The 14,165-nt window shown below is 45.7% G+C and overlaps 1 protein-coding gene across 2 annotated transcripts; it reads right to left on the bottom strand.

The window, feature by feature from the left end:
• Positions 1 to 230: 230 nt before the first annotated feature.
• WBP2NL (WBP2 N-terminal like) lies at positions 231 to 14,165 on the bottom strand. Of its 2 annotated transcripts, XM_060189056.1 has the most exons (6): positions 14,088 to 14,165; positions 11,122 to 11,230; positions 10,741 to 10,882; positions 7,350 to 7,442; positions 2,550 to 2,639; positions 231 to 690 (listed from the first exon to the last, which is right to left on the bottom strand). In XM_060189056.1, exons 1-6 carry the CDS (start codon positions 14,147 to 14,149, stop codon positions 254 to 256), a joined length of 933 nt encoding a protein of 310 aa, XP_060045039.1. In that variant the 5' UTR covers positions 14,150 to 14,165; the 3' UTR covers positions 231 to 253. The 2 variants fall into 2 exon arrangements, with proteins under 2 accessions (XP_060045039.1, XP_060045040.1); XM_060189057.1 differs by lacking the exon at positions 7,350 to 7,442.

Below are 14,165 nucleotides of genomic sequence, written 5' to 3'. Positions count from 1 at the left end.
TATTCTAACAGTTAGAGATGAGGTGAGGTGGGGAGAAAGACATCAAAGCACACCCCCACCACCCATAAACTCCCATTGCTTCTGATTATAGTGCTCCCATGTGGCGCTGGGCCTCATGCACTGTAAAGCATGTGCTCTACCCATTGAGCCACCTCCCAGGCCCTGAGATCAGCCTTTAGTCACATACCTAAATTCTCCTTCTTATCCAGACTTCAATTTTAGGGGACCACTTCCACTTCACAAGTCTTCAGATTTACTTTAAAGTAGGTGGAGACTGGGCATAAGAGGATGAGGTGGAGAGGGTAGTGGCCTCCTCTGCTGCAGGTCTGTGGTTCCCAGCTATACTTCCTGTCCTTGGAGTCTCCTCTTCTGGAGCTGAGGCTTCATTTCCAACAAGTTGGGCTGCATAGCTCAGAGGAGCTTCAGTTCCCGCTTGTGGGGCTCCATGTCCTGAGTGTGAGGATCCCTGTCCTGAGTGTGAGGCTCCGTGTTCCACATATGGGGCTCCATATCCTGGTAGTGGGGCTCCATATCCTGGTGGTGGGGCCCCATAGCCAGGAGGTGGGGCCCCATAGCCTGGTGGTGGGGCCCCATAGCCTGGTGGTGGGGCCCCATAGCCTGGGGGTGGGGCCCCATAGCCTGGGGGTGGGGCTCCATAGCCTGGGGGTGGAGCTCCGTAAGTTGGGTATGCTGACAAGGAAAAAAAAAGTCCAGTTACTCATCTTTTTTGTTTTTTGTCATCACCAAGACTTCACCACTCCAGGTCAACCTTTTTAGATAGAGGCAACCCAAGAGGTGGCACCATAAAGTGTTTGACTCACAAGCATGAGGCCTTGAGTTGATTCCTGGCATCTTATGCGTTAGAATGATGCTCTGGTTCTCTCTCGCTCTCTCATGTTAATAAGTAAGTCTTTTGAAAAATATTTATTCCCTTTTGTTGCTCTTGTTTTATTGTTGTAGTTATTATTGATGTCGTTGTTGTTGGATAGGACAGAGAGAAATGGAGAGAAGAGGGGAAGACAGAGGGAGCGAAAGATAGACACCTGCAGACCTGCTTCACTGCCTGTGAAGCGACTCCCCTGCAGGTGGGGAGGCGGGGGCTCAAACCCCGATCCTTATGCACCACGTGCGCTTAACCTGCTGTACTACCGCCTGACTCGCGTCTTTTTTTTTTCTTTTTTAAAAGAAATATATATACAGAAACTACAGCAATGAAGCTTTCCTCAGTGCAGTTGGGGACAGATCTGAACCTGGGTCATGAGCATGGCAAAGCAAGCACCCTTCCAGGTGAACGATTTTGCTGACCCTCGTCTCTCTCTTTTTTTTTTTCTCCCCAGAACACTGCTTAGCTCCGGCTCATGGTGGTTCAGAGGATTGGACCTGAGACCTCAGCAACTCAGGCATGAGGGTCTGTTCCCCCATCAACCCTACTCATTTTTTTAAAGCGGCAACTGAGGACAAGGAATAGAAAGGAGGGAGACAGAGGAGAAAAATTGCACTGAGGCAAGCTGACACAGAATAGTTCAAAGGAGAGCTAGAGCTGGTGCACCCACCACTACCTGTTCTAGGTTTTGCCATTTCCTACTGGGGAAGGATTTCAATTCACGTAAAAAACTCTACCTGCACATTACTTAGAGGGCACAGGTATGCATTTTACTTATAACAAGAGAAAAACATTTCATTGCTTCAGCACCCACCAGCAGAGTTCTGTGCCTTGTTCCTAACCCTCCACAGTCACCAGTTTTCACAATCAGGGAGATAGTTTGGTTACTTCTTACTTATTGCTTTTTTGTGTGTGTGTCCATGTGCTTTAATTACCTATATTCTACATAAATGCAAACCCATCTGGCTGTCTTCTACCACTTTTTTATTGGCTTACTTATTTTTTTAATATTTATTTCCTTTTGTTGTCCTCATTTTATTGTTGTAGTTATTATTGTTGTCATTGCTGTTGGATAGGACAGAAAAATATGGAGAGAGGAGGGGAAGACAGAGAGAGGAAGAGAAAGACAGACACCTGCAGACCTGCTTCACCACTTGTGAAGCAACTTCCCCTGCAGGTGGGGAGCCGGGGGCTTGAACTGGGATCCTTAAGCTGGTCCTTGCGCTTTGCACCACCTGCACTTTACTTCTTTTCTTAGTCCAACTGTTATAATACCAGGACATGAAGGCTAGTACCAGAGTCCTCAGAGAGCTCAAGGCCATGGCCAAGCACCAAGGGCAAGCATCCCAGCCCTGCTGGTGTGGTGTGGGGAAGGAGTGTGGCAAGAGCAGAGTGGGTGTCCTCACTCACAGCAGCTGCTGGGAAGGCTCCACATCTGTATAGTGCACAGGAGAGTCAGCCTGTGACCAGAGCTCAGTGACCTGTCACTGCCTTTCAGTATGGAAACAGAAGCATGAATTCAGCCAGGTCCCTGCCCTCTTCCCACCTCTGCTGCTTCTACTGGCACAGAGCTGGAGGCCAGCCAGCCACTGCATTGATCTGTGGGCCTGGAGAAAGTGTTCCTCTTTCGCAGGTGGGAAACACCTGCCAGCCACATACACGTTACCTCCGTAAGGCACCGGTTGGGGGCATATCACGTATAGCCCCAGAGGGCCGAGCCAGCAGTTGAGACTTCTAAGAGGTGCTCCTCTGGCAGCTGAGAAAAAAAATTTTGACAAAATAGGGACTATTTAATTCGTTAAGTCAGACACGTGGCAACTACCAACTAAGTAACCGTTACCCATGGCCTGACACATGAGTCCAGCAATGCTCCCAGGACGCAGGAGAAAAGTATCCACTGCCCTGCCAGAGTTGCGGCTGCTCATGTGCCTGTGTACTCCCAGGACCCACTGGGCACTGCAACAGTAACTGTATTCAGAGAAATGGCTGCAGAAGTATTCTATCAAGTTGACAAGATACACCCCACTAAAGGCCAATGCAAGAGACAGAGCAAAAAAGAAAGACATTGACCTGGGTGCAGTGGAATCTCATACACAAGGCTTATGAAGCAGGAAAAAGGTTCTTTATCAGTCTGTCACCCTCTGAATTCCTCTTTAAAGGACACTTATGATGTCATTTCTGTCCCACCTGCATAATCCAGGGTAGTCTCACGTCCTTAGTCAAATCAACAAAGGCATCTTGTAATACTGGGGCCTGGCGCATAGAAGATACCACTGCTCAAGGGATAAGTTTTTTCATTGTTTTTATTTTAGAAAGAAGGAGAGGAGAGAGTGAGGGAGAGACACCACAACATTGCTCCACTATCCATGGAATTTTCTCCCATGCTGTTGGGTTGGGCTTAAACCCAGGGTCTTGTACATGGCAAGGTATATATATATTCTACCTACTATACCCTCTCCTGATTGCTGCAAATAATCTTTTTTTTTTTTTTGCCTCCAGGGTTATAGCTGGGCTCGGTGCCTGAATTGTGAATCCACTTCTCCTGGAGGCCAATTTCCCCATTTTGTTGCCCTTATTGTTGCCCATCTTATTGTTGTTGTTGTTGTTAGACAGGACAGAGAGAAAAGGAGAGAGAAGAGGAAGACAGAGACAGGGAGAGAAAGATAGACACCTAAAGTCCTGCTTCACCACTTGTGAAGCGACCCCCCTGCAGGTGGGGAGCCAGGAGCTTGAACTGGGACCCTTACGCCAGTTCTTACACTTTGTGCCATGTGTGTTTAACCCACTGCGCTACTGCCGGTAATTTAAAAAAAATATTTATTTATTTATTCCCTTCTGTTGTCCTTGTTGTTTTATTGTTGTAGTTATTGTTGCTGTCGTTGTTGGATAGGACAGAGAGAAATGGAGAGAGGAGGGGAAGACAGAGAGGGGGAGAGAAAGATACACACCTACAGACCTGTTTCACCACCCATGAAGCGATTCCCCTGCAGGTGGGGATCCGGGGGCTCGAACCAGGATCCTTACGCAGGTCCTTGAGCTTTGCGCCACATGCGCTTAACCCACTGCGCTACCGCCCGACTCCCAGTAATTTTTTTAAAAGTGGTTTTCTTTTATTTTACAAAAGAAAAAATTTTATTGCCACTAGGATTACTGCTGTGGCTCAGTGTTGGTACTACAAATCCACCACTCCTAACACCATTTTTTTCTTTCTATTTTATTTGATAGAACAGAGAGAAATTGAGTGAAGGGGGAAATAAAGAGAAAGATAAGGCGTCGGGCAGTAGTGCAGCGGGTTAAGCTCAGGTGGCACAAAGCGCAACGACTGGCATTAAGGATCCCAGTTTGAGCCCCTGACTCCCCACCTGCAGAGGAGTCACTTCACAAGTGGTGAAGCAGGACTGCAGGTGTCTATCTTTCTCTCCCCCTCTCTGTCTTCCCCTCCTCTCTCTATTTCTCTCTGTCCTATCCAACAACAAATGGCATCAATAACAACAATAATAACTACAACAATTAAAAAGGCAACAGAAGTGAATACATAAAATATATATATAAAGAAAGAGAAAGATAGACAACTGTAGACCTGTTTGACCGCTTGTGAAGCACCCACCCTGCAGGTGGGGAGTAGGGACTCAAACCTGGGTTCTTGTGCCTGGTGACTTGTGCACTCTGCTCCAGCCCCCAAAGACACACACTCTTTCTCTCTCTCTTTTAACAAATGATGCAACATCCACATGTCCTTCATTTTTTAAAGGTTCTGAGGATCAGGACTTGGTTATACTTTGGGGAGTCATTATTAACTCCCCCACCAATTTCTGGACTATGGCATGTATACCCAGAAGGGCTGGCCCATAAACACTTACCAGGTAAAATCCCTGTGCTATATAAGTACCGAGTGCTAACCGATTGCACGACTGGAGCTCCAAAATCCCTGTGCTAAAGATCTTCATGCCTGAGGATCTGAGGTTCCAGGTTCAATACCCAGCACCACAATAAGCCAGAGGTGTGCAGTGCTTTGGCCTCTCCCTCTCCTTCTCCCCCTCCCCTCTCTGAAAGAAAGAAATAAAATATTTTTTAAAAAATGATTTTATTTATTTATAAAAAGATAGGAGAGAGAAAGAACCAGACATCACTCTGACAGATGTGCTGCTGGGGATTGAACTTGGGACCTCATGCTTGAGTGTCCAAAGCTTTATCACTGTGCCACCTCCTGGACCACAAATAAAATATTTTTTAAAAATCTTTACTCTTTAGTACAGCAGGTTGAGCACACATTGCATGAAGTGCAGGGACTGGCTCAAGGATCTGTGTTTGAGCCCCCGGTTCCCCCCCTACGGGGCAGGGAGTCGCTCACAAGTGGTGAAGTAGGTTTGCAGGTGTCTATCCTTCTTCTCCCCCTCTTTCTTCCCTTCCTCTCTCAATTTCTCTCTGTCCTATCCAACAACAACAAAATCAGTAATAACAATAACAACAACAACAATAAAAAACAAGGGCAACAAAAAGGAAAAAAAAATAGCCTCCAGGAGCAGTGGATTCGTAGTGCAGGCACTGAGCCACAGCAATAGCCTTGGAGGCAAAAAGAAAAAAGAAATCTTTACTCTCTTCCTGTGTTTGCTGGCTCTCCAAAGAGGTTAGGGAAGCCACCCATTAAAGGGGACAGAAACTATTGCCCTGAGCCCCTAAGGGATGTGAAACAGTGCTTTCCACCCCTACCAGGTGGCCTTCTTTAAAAAAATTTTTTTTCCTTTCTTTTTATTGATAGGACAGAGAGAAATCTAGAGGGAAGGGGGAGATAGAGAAGGGGAGAGAGAGACACCTGCAGCACTGCTTCACTGCTTCTGATACTCCCCCCCATGCAGGTGGAAAGTGGGAGCTTGAACCCTTGTGCATGGTAATGTGTACATTCAACTGGGTGTCCCACTCCACTGCTCAGCTGACCTTTATCTAAGCTGTCCTCTCTACAGTCTTAAGGCGCTGATGACACGAAGTGCATTTGCTTCCATTGCTAGCATTATCTTAATCAAGCCAATATATATCTAAAGTAATCTTCCTTGCAGCTCTGCAGGTGGTACAGAGTGGCAGCAACAAACTTATATGCATAAGGACCCAAGCTTTATCCTCAGCACCATATATGCTATGTGATCTATATATATATTCCCTTCTTCCCTCTTCCCCTCTCATGTGAATAAATGAATCTTTATTTTAATATTTTTTTAATTTTTATGCATTTATTGATTTTTAAGCAGAGCGCTGCTCAGCTCTGGTTTATAGTGGCTCAGGGGATTGAACCTGGGACTTTGGAGCCTCAGGCATGAGAATCTCTTTGCATAACCGTTATGCTATCTACCCCTGCCCTCTTTATTTTTTTAAATTTTTTTCTGTCTTCTTTATTTTAATAATAAAGTTGTCCTCCTTAGCCCTGTTGCCCTCCATTTCAAAATCCCATTAGTGTCCTTCCCAATATTTCCCAGAAGTAACTATTTCACTCAATTATATGTTTCTTATACAACTTTCACGAGGCTGTTCGCTGTTGGCTTCCAATCATCTCACCTACTGATGGCAGGACATCAGCAGTCGCTGTAGTGTATTTGCCAGGACCACAAATCAAAGGCCCCTGAGGCCCACCTTACCAGATGAGCTACCTTTTAGCCCCAGGAAAGGATGATTTGCTCTCAAATCTGGAAGGATGAACTGGAACATCCATTAGACTAGTGCTGTAGAGTTTAGCACTACCTCTCCCCCCTTCACTGGGAAAATGGGCACTAGACTGAGACGTGAAGGCAAAGCCAGAGAGATGACAAAAGGCGTGCCAAAAGAAGGAGAGCCAAAGAAACTGCGGCTCCCTGATCTGAAAAGGAGACCACTTGGTGGTATATGAGAACAGCTCTCTCTGATGGCCACAGGGCTATGAGGACTAGTCGGCACTGGGGTGTCTGAGTTCCCACTAGACTGCAGAGCCCTCCAGGACAGAGGGACAGAGTGGACCCAGTGTGATACTTGTCACTTTAGTGACCCTCTCTATAGCAGACAGGAGAAGGGAATGTCCGCCAAATACACATGCAGATTGCCATTGCTGAGCACCTCGGGCAGAGACGCCCGGCCAGTGACAGCACCTTTCATCAGGGGCCTCAGGGCCCCCCGAGTGCTCATATTTTTTTTATATTTATTTTATTTATTTTTTCCCTTTTGTTGCCCTTGTTGTTTTATTGTTGTAAGTTATTATTCTTGTTGTTGTTGTTGGATAGGACAGAGAGAAATGGAGAGAGGGAGGGGAAGACAGAGAGGAGGAGAGAAAGCTAGACACCTGCAGACCTGCTTCACCGCCTGTGAAGCGACTCCCCTGCAGGCGGGGAGCCAGGGTTCGAACCGGGATCCTTATGCCGGTCTTTGTGCTTTGCGCCACCTGCGCTTAGCCCGCTGCACTACAGCCCGACTCCCGAGTGCTCATATTTTTATCCATGTCACTCACCAGCAGTGGCTGCTTTCATCAGCAACTGGCCAAATTCAATGGCGCCTCCTTTTCTGAAGGACAATTTGAAAGTAGCCTGTCCTTCCCAGCCACCTGAGAGAAGAATCGACACACACTCACTGCGAGGCCGGCACAGCTGGGGACAGAACTGCCACAGCACCGAGGAAAGCTAACTGAAGAGGCCAGGCAGCTCTCCTTTGACATGAGTCAAGACTGGACCCTTTTTCCACCTTTCTTTTTCTCTCTCTCTCTCTTTTTCTCTTTGTCACCAAGGGTATTGCTGGAGATCAGTGCCTACATGATTTCTACTGCTCCCAGCAGCCATTTTATTGCATTTTATTTTATCTTATTTTTTAAAGATTTTATTTATTTATTCATGAGAAAGAGGAGGAGAGATAGAAAGAACCTGATATCACTCTGATACATGTGCTGCCAGGGATTAAACTCGGGACCTCACACTTGAGAGTCCAGTGCTTTATCCACTGTGCCGCTTCCTGGAACACTCTTATTTATTTTTTACAGAGGGCACAAGAGAGAGAAGGAAACAGAGAAGGGATAGAGGGGAGAGAGAGAGAGAGAGAGAGAGAGAGAGAGAGAGAGAGGAAGGAAGGACAGACATCTTTAGGACTACTCCATCACTTGTGAAGTTTTCTCCCTGCAGGGGCTTGAACCTGGGTCTTCATATATAGTAACATGTGTCTCCACTAAGTGCTCCACCATCTAGTCCCCAAAACTGTGGACTTTAAACCTTAAAGCATTCTTTGACACTTTTTAAAAATCTTTTTATTTATTTATTTTCACTTTTGTTGCCCTTGTTGGTTTTTATTATTGTTGTAGTTTTTATGGCTGTTGTTATTGATGTTGTCATTGTTAGATAGAACAGAGAGTAATGGAGAGAGAAGGGGAAGACAGAGAGTGGAAGAGAAAGATAGACACCTGCAGACCTGCTTCACCACTTGTGAAGCGACTCCCCTGCAGGTGTGGTGGTGGGGGGGAGGCTCATCCAGGATCCTTACTCTGGTCCTTTCGCTTTTTCCCACGTGCACTTAATCCGCTACACTACCACCTTGGGATGCACTGGATCGACCTTCTCGTGGTGCATCCTGTGAGTACCCATTTATTGGGGAAACTGACGATCCTTCCTAGCTGACTGAATCCACATGGAGCCCAGTCACTTTCAAAGCCAGCAACAAGCAGACATCAGGCTCAACCTGACGCTGTTGACTGGCTACGGAAGAAGGGCAAACGCTAGAAGAAGAACCACCCTACTCCCGGTACTGACACTTTTAAGCACTTTTAAGCATAAAATCAGAATACTGCTAGTGCCAGCCTGGCTATATTCTTGAATACAGTCAATACAATTTTTATCTGAATCATAATATATAATGCATACATATGTAAGTTATACATATTAATGTACGTGCCATATCTTTTTTTTTAGTTTCTTTTTTTTATATATCTCTTTATTGGGGAATTAATGTTTTACATTCAACAGTAAATACAATAGTTCGTACATGCATAACATCCCCCAGTTTCCCATATAACAGTACAATGCCCACTAGGTCCTCTGTCATCCTTCATGGACCTGTATTCTGCCCCCACCCACCCCAGAGTCTTTTACTTTGGTGCTATATGTCAAATCCATTTCAGGTTCTACTTGTGTTTTCTTTTCTGGTCTTGTTTTTCAACTTCTGCCTGAGAGTGAGATCATCCCATATTCAACCTTCTGTTTCTGACTTATTTCACTTAACATGAATTTTTCAAGGTCCATCCAAGATCGGCTGAAAACAGTGAAGTCACCATTTTTTACAGCTGAGTAGTATTCATATATATATATATATATATATATATATATATATATATATATATATATATCCCAACTTGCTCAGCCACTCATCTGTTGTTGGACATCTGGGTTGCTTCCAGGTTTTGGCTATTACAAATTGTGCTGCCAAGAACATATGTGTACACAGACCTTTTTGGATGGATGTGTTGGGTTCCTTAGGATATATCCCCAGGAGAGGAATTGCAGGATCATAGGGTAGGTCCATTTCTAGCCTTCTGAGAGTTCTCTAGACTGCTCTCCACAGAGGTTTGACCAATTGACATTCCCACCAGCGGTGTAGGAGGGTTCCTTTGACCCCACACCCTCTCCAGCATTTGCTACTGTTACCTTTTCTGATGTATGACATTCTCACAGGAGTGAAGTGGTATCTCATTGTTGTCTTTATTTGCATTTCCCTGACAATCAGAGACTTGGGTCATTTTTTCATGTATTTCTCGGCCTTTTGGATCTCTTCTGTGGTGAATATTCTGTCCATGTCCTCCCCCCATTTTTGGATGGGGTTATTTGTTGTCTTGATGTTGAGTTTGGCAAGCTCTTTATATATGTTGGTTATTAAACTCTTATCTGATGTATGACATGTAAAGATCTTCTCCCATTCTGTGAGGGGTCTCTTGGTTTGGGTAGTGGTTTCTTTTGCTATACAGAAGCTTTTTAATTTGATGTAGTCTCATAGGTTTATACTTGCCTTAGTCTTCTTTGTAATTGGATTCGTTTCATTGAAGATGTCTTTAAAATGTATGCGGAAAAGAATTCTGCCAATATTTTCCTCTAAGTATCTGATAGTTTGTGGTCTAACATCCAAGTCCTTGATCCACTTGGAATTTACTTTTGTATTTGGTGAAATACAGTGATTCAGTTTCATTCTTCTGCATGTTTCAACCCATTGTTTCAACACCATTTGTTGAAGAGACTCTGCTTTCCCCATTTAATAGTCTGGGCAAAGCATTTTTTAAAATATTTTTTTAAATATTTATTCCCTTTTTGTTGCCTTTGTTTTTATTGTTGTTGTAGTTATTATTGTTGTTGTTATTGATGTCGTCGTTGTTGGATAAGACATAGAGAAATGGAGAGAGGAGGAGACGACAGAGAAGGGGAGAGAAAGATAGACACCTACAGACCTGCTTCACCACCTGTGAAGTGACTCCCCTCAAGGTGGGGAGCCGGGGGCTCGAACTGGGATCTTCACGCTGGTCCTTGCGCTTTGAGCCACATGCGCTTAACCCACTGTGCTACTGCCTGATTCCCACCTTAAAGAATTTTTATTTATAAATTGATTTGCCATCAGACTCTTGCTGGGGCTTCATGCCTAAGCAACTGTACTGTGCCTGGTTGACTCTTTCTTGTCAACCTCAGAGAGAAACGGAGACAGAGATAGTAAGGGACAGAGATACCACAGCACCACTCTACTACCCATGAAGCTTCCTCTGTGTATGGGAGTCCCATGTGGTACCAGGAACTTGATTCTGGGTCCTCACACATGGTAAAATGCATTTTAGTTTGCATCAGGCAAACTATCCCAGCCCCCAAAATAGGAGGAATACTTACCATCTGGCACTGCCTGGATGGTTCCCAAAATGTAGTTGGCACCAAAGACTGGTTGTTCGATGGTACAGTTACTAATCCGATCAAATGGCATCATGAAAGACAACATGGGATCGCTGATTGAGTGTGAAGTCACGAAGATCACCTGAGACAGAATAGAGACTTTGAAAAAGGAATGAAAAGTGCCCACAAGATGAGCTCCAGGAGATCTAGGCTAAGGTCAAGGACACTCTGACATCCAGCTTAATTAAGAACCACCCTGGAATCAGCTTGGGCAATCTCCAGTATGGGGCATTCAGTGGTTTAAAGCACTTTGAAAGTCAAGTGTTTCACCCACTCTCCACTTTAGAGAGGGGGTCAGACAGAGGCAGAAGTAGAAGTTACCCGGTATGAAGTGAGAAACAGGGCTCCCCTCTTTGTACCCCTGAAGAATTGGGATCCCTCTGGCTGCTGTGGGAAGGAGAGTTCCACATCCTCACTCTGCTTCAAGACGCTGGGGAGAGACAGGGCAGGTAGCACACAGTTTAGAAATCACGTATATGAAATGATATTCAAGAAGCATACAGAGCCCTTCCTGACCAGGAAAAGAACTCACAAGTCAGCTGCCATTCCCGCTGCCCGCACTTTAGTGCAGTAGAAAGAAACCAAAAGGGAGTCGGGCTGTAGCGCAGCGGGTTAAGCGCAGGTGGCGCAAAGCACAAGGACCAGCATAAGGATCCCGGTTCGAACCCCGGCTCCCCACCTGCAGGGGAGTCGCTTCACAGGCGGTGAAGCAGGTCTGCAGGTGTCTCTCTTTCTCTCCTCCTCTCTGTCTTCCCCTCCTCTCTCCATTTCTCTCTGTCCTATCCAACAACGACAACAACAATAATAACTACAACAATAAAACAACAAGGGCAACAAAAGGGAATAAATAAATTAAATAAATATTAAAAAAAAAAGATTTTTTAAAAAAAGAAAGAAACCAAAATGATGGGGCTAGGGGGTGGTGCACCTTGCTGAGCACACATGTTACAATGCATAAGGAGCCAGGTTTGAGCCCCTAGTACCCCCCTGCAGGGGAAAAGCTTTTCAAGTGATGAAGCAGGGCTACAGGAGTCTCTCTGTCTCTCTCTCTATCACCCCCTTCCTTCTCAATTTCTGGCTGTCTCTATCCAATAAATAAATAAATATAATTTTAAAAGAAATCAAAATGATTGTATTTTCTGATGGCATGCACATATTCTTGAGATTTGTCGATGAATTCCTTCTTTATCACATCTATATTTATTTATTTATTTATTTTGAATAGAGACAGAGAGAAATCAAGAGGGGTGAGATAGAGAGGGAGAGAAAGAAAGACACCTGGAGCTCTGCTTCACCAGCTGTGAAGCGACTCCCCTGCAGGTGGGGAGCCGGGGGCTTGAACCGGGATCCTTACTCAGGCCCTTGCGCTTGGCATATCTATTCTTAATGCTTATTCTTCTATTATTGTGCTGTGAGTATAAAACAGGTATGAAGGGGAATGTCTCCTTGAGTTGCACAAAGAAAGTCAGGCACAGCCTGTGGAGGTTGAGATAGGTAGGGGAACATGAACAATAGAGCAGTGCTTCAGGTCTCTTTCTATCTCTTTCTCCCTCCTCCCTTTCAAAAGAAAGAAAGGGAGGAAGGAAGGAAGGAAGGAAGGAAGGAAGGAAGGGTGGTCTGGGAGGTGGTGCAGTACTGAACACTTAAGCATGAGGTCCTGAGTTCAATCCTGACAGCACATCCCAGAGTTTGTCTGGTTCTTTCTCTCTCCTCTTATCTTTCTTATTAATAAATAAAATATTAAAAATATAGAACGATGGGTGGGATAGATAGCATAATAGTTACGCAAAGTGACTCTCATGCCTGAGGCTCTGAAGTCCCAGGTTCAATCCCCCGCACCACAATAAGCCAGAGCTGTGCTGTGCTCTGGTGCTTCTCTCTGTGTCTTTCTCTCTCTGCATCTCTCTCAGAAATTTTTTTTTTAAATGTATAGAAAGAAAAAGGAAGCACTACCATGCCCAAGGATCTGGGTTTAAGGCCCCAGTCTCCACCTGCACAGGTGGTGGTGGTGGTGGGGAAGCTTTAGAACTGGTGAAGCAGTGCTACAGGTCTCTCTTTCTCTCGCTCTCTCTCTCTCTCTCTCTCTCTCCCTTCCTTCTCAATTTGTCTCTATCCAAGATAACTAAAGTTTTAAAAAGAATTCATGTAGGATCATTAAAAACATTACTTTATAAAAGAGAGAAAGAGAGAAAAGAAGGGAAATGCTACCAAGAACAGTAGAGTTGTGATTACCGAGGCCCAGCAATAACCCTAGTGGAAAAAGGGACAGAAAGAAAGAAAGAAAGAAAAAAAAAGGAGAAAAGAAGGAAAAAAGAAAAGAATCTCAATTTTTTTTCCCCTTACCAGTAGAGTCTGGGAACAAAACAAAAACAAAACTGGTGCCTATTCCCAGTGGCCATATATATGTAGAGAGAGAGAGGAGAGACATCTCCACCACTCATGAAACTTACTCCCTACAGGTGGTAACTGGGGGGCTTGAAGCTAGGTCCTTTGCACGTGGTGACCCGTATGGAGATACCACCACCCAGCCCCAAAACCAATGTTTCTGTAATATTTTTTTAACATGCCTCATTCTTTGCCTCCGACAAAAGTAAAAGTAGAGAGACTAATTTGTAGCCTGAAAAAGTTACCCAGACACCAGGTTAGAAACAACTTCCCAGCACTGAACTGAAGGCTACCAGGCTCTTTAGCTTTTGGAGGTGAGCAGGGGTGTTTCCTGGTCAGAGCGAGCAGCTCCCATCCCTGAACTGAACAAAGCTGGGAGGAGCCTGGGGACCAAGTGCAGCCACATCAGCTTTTTGACATCTGTCAAGAAAATGTGCTGGGCTAGGAAGCAGAGGAGGAAGATCTGAACATGAGTGTCTTGTACTGTGTCTTCACGGATCTTGATATTTACAGCGGCCTCGGGTTGTCCCTTTGCTGAGATCAACACTGAGGCTCAGGATCGTTCCAGATGTGGCCCCACTCGTGCCTCTTCCGCCTCCCCAGCCCAGGGCTTGTGCAGGGGGGAGAGCACAGCTCGGTGCATCCAAGCCCTGCCAAGAGCCCTGGGCCCGTGGCACTCTACAAAGTCGCGTGCTCCCAAACCGGGGCGCACTAGCCACCCCATCCTTCCTTCCTGGGTGATGGGTCCCTCGGGGAGGCCATGTCCCTGGCACAGCAGCGAGGAGCTTCTGCAGCTGCGCCCTAACCTGGGGGCGGGGAGCAAGGCACGCGAGGAAAAGGCGGGAAAGCTCCAGACTCGCGCTGAGCGCCAACCCCTCCGCCCCCGGCTGTCCCGCAGGCACCTTTCTCCGTAAGGGATGGAGACTCCTCGGCGGTTCTCGGTGTGGCTCTGGTTCACCGCCATCGCTCTCAGGCCGGGC

The sequence above is a fragment of the Erinaceus europaeus genome, chromosome 4 (assembly GCF_950295315.1).
Source record: "Erinaceus europaeus chromosome 4, mEriEur2.1, whole genome shotgun sequence".
In the NCBI taxonomy this organism is placed as follows: Eukaryota; Metazoa; Chordata; class Mammalia; order Eulipotyphla; family Erinaceidae; genus Erinaceus; species Erinaceus europaeus.
The sequence above is the reverse complement of the archived record's forward strand: the minus strand, read 5'-3'. Positions and strand labels throughout refer to the sequence as shown.

Bases quoted from the DNA above. Each gene is read 5' to 3' on its own strand.
- WBP2NL (XM_060189056.1), bottom strand. From the start codon at position 14,149: ATGGCGGTGAACCAGAGCCACACCGAGAACCGCCGAGGAGTCTCCATC. The intron at 7,443-10,740 runs GTAAGTATTCCT...TTCTTCTCTCAG, and splicing joins CATCCAGGCAGTGCCAGATG to GTGGCTGGGAAGGACAGGCT. The intron at 691-2,549 runs GTAACGTGTATG...TTTCCTTGTCAG, and splicing joins CCAACCGGTGCCTTACGGAG to CATACCCAACTTACGGAGCT.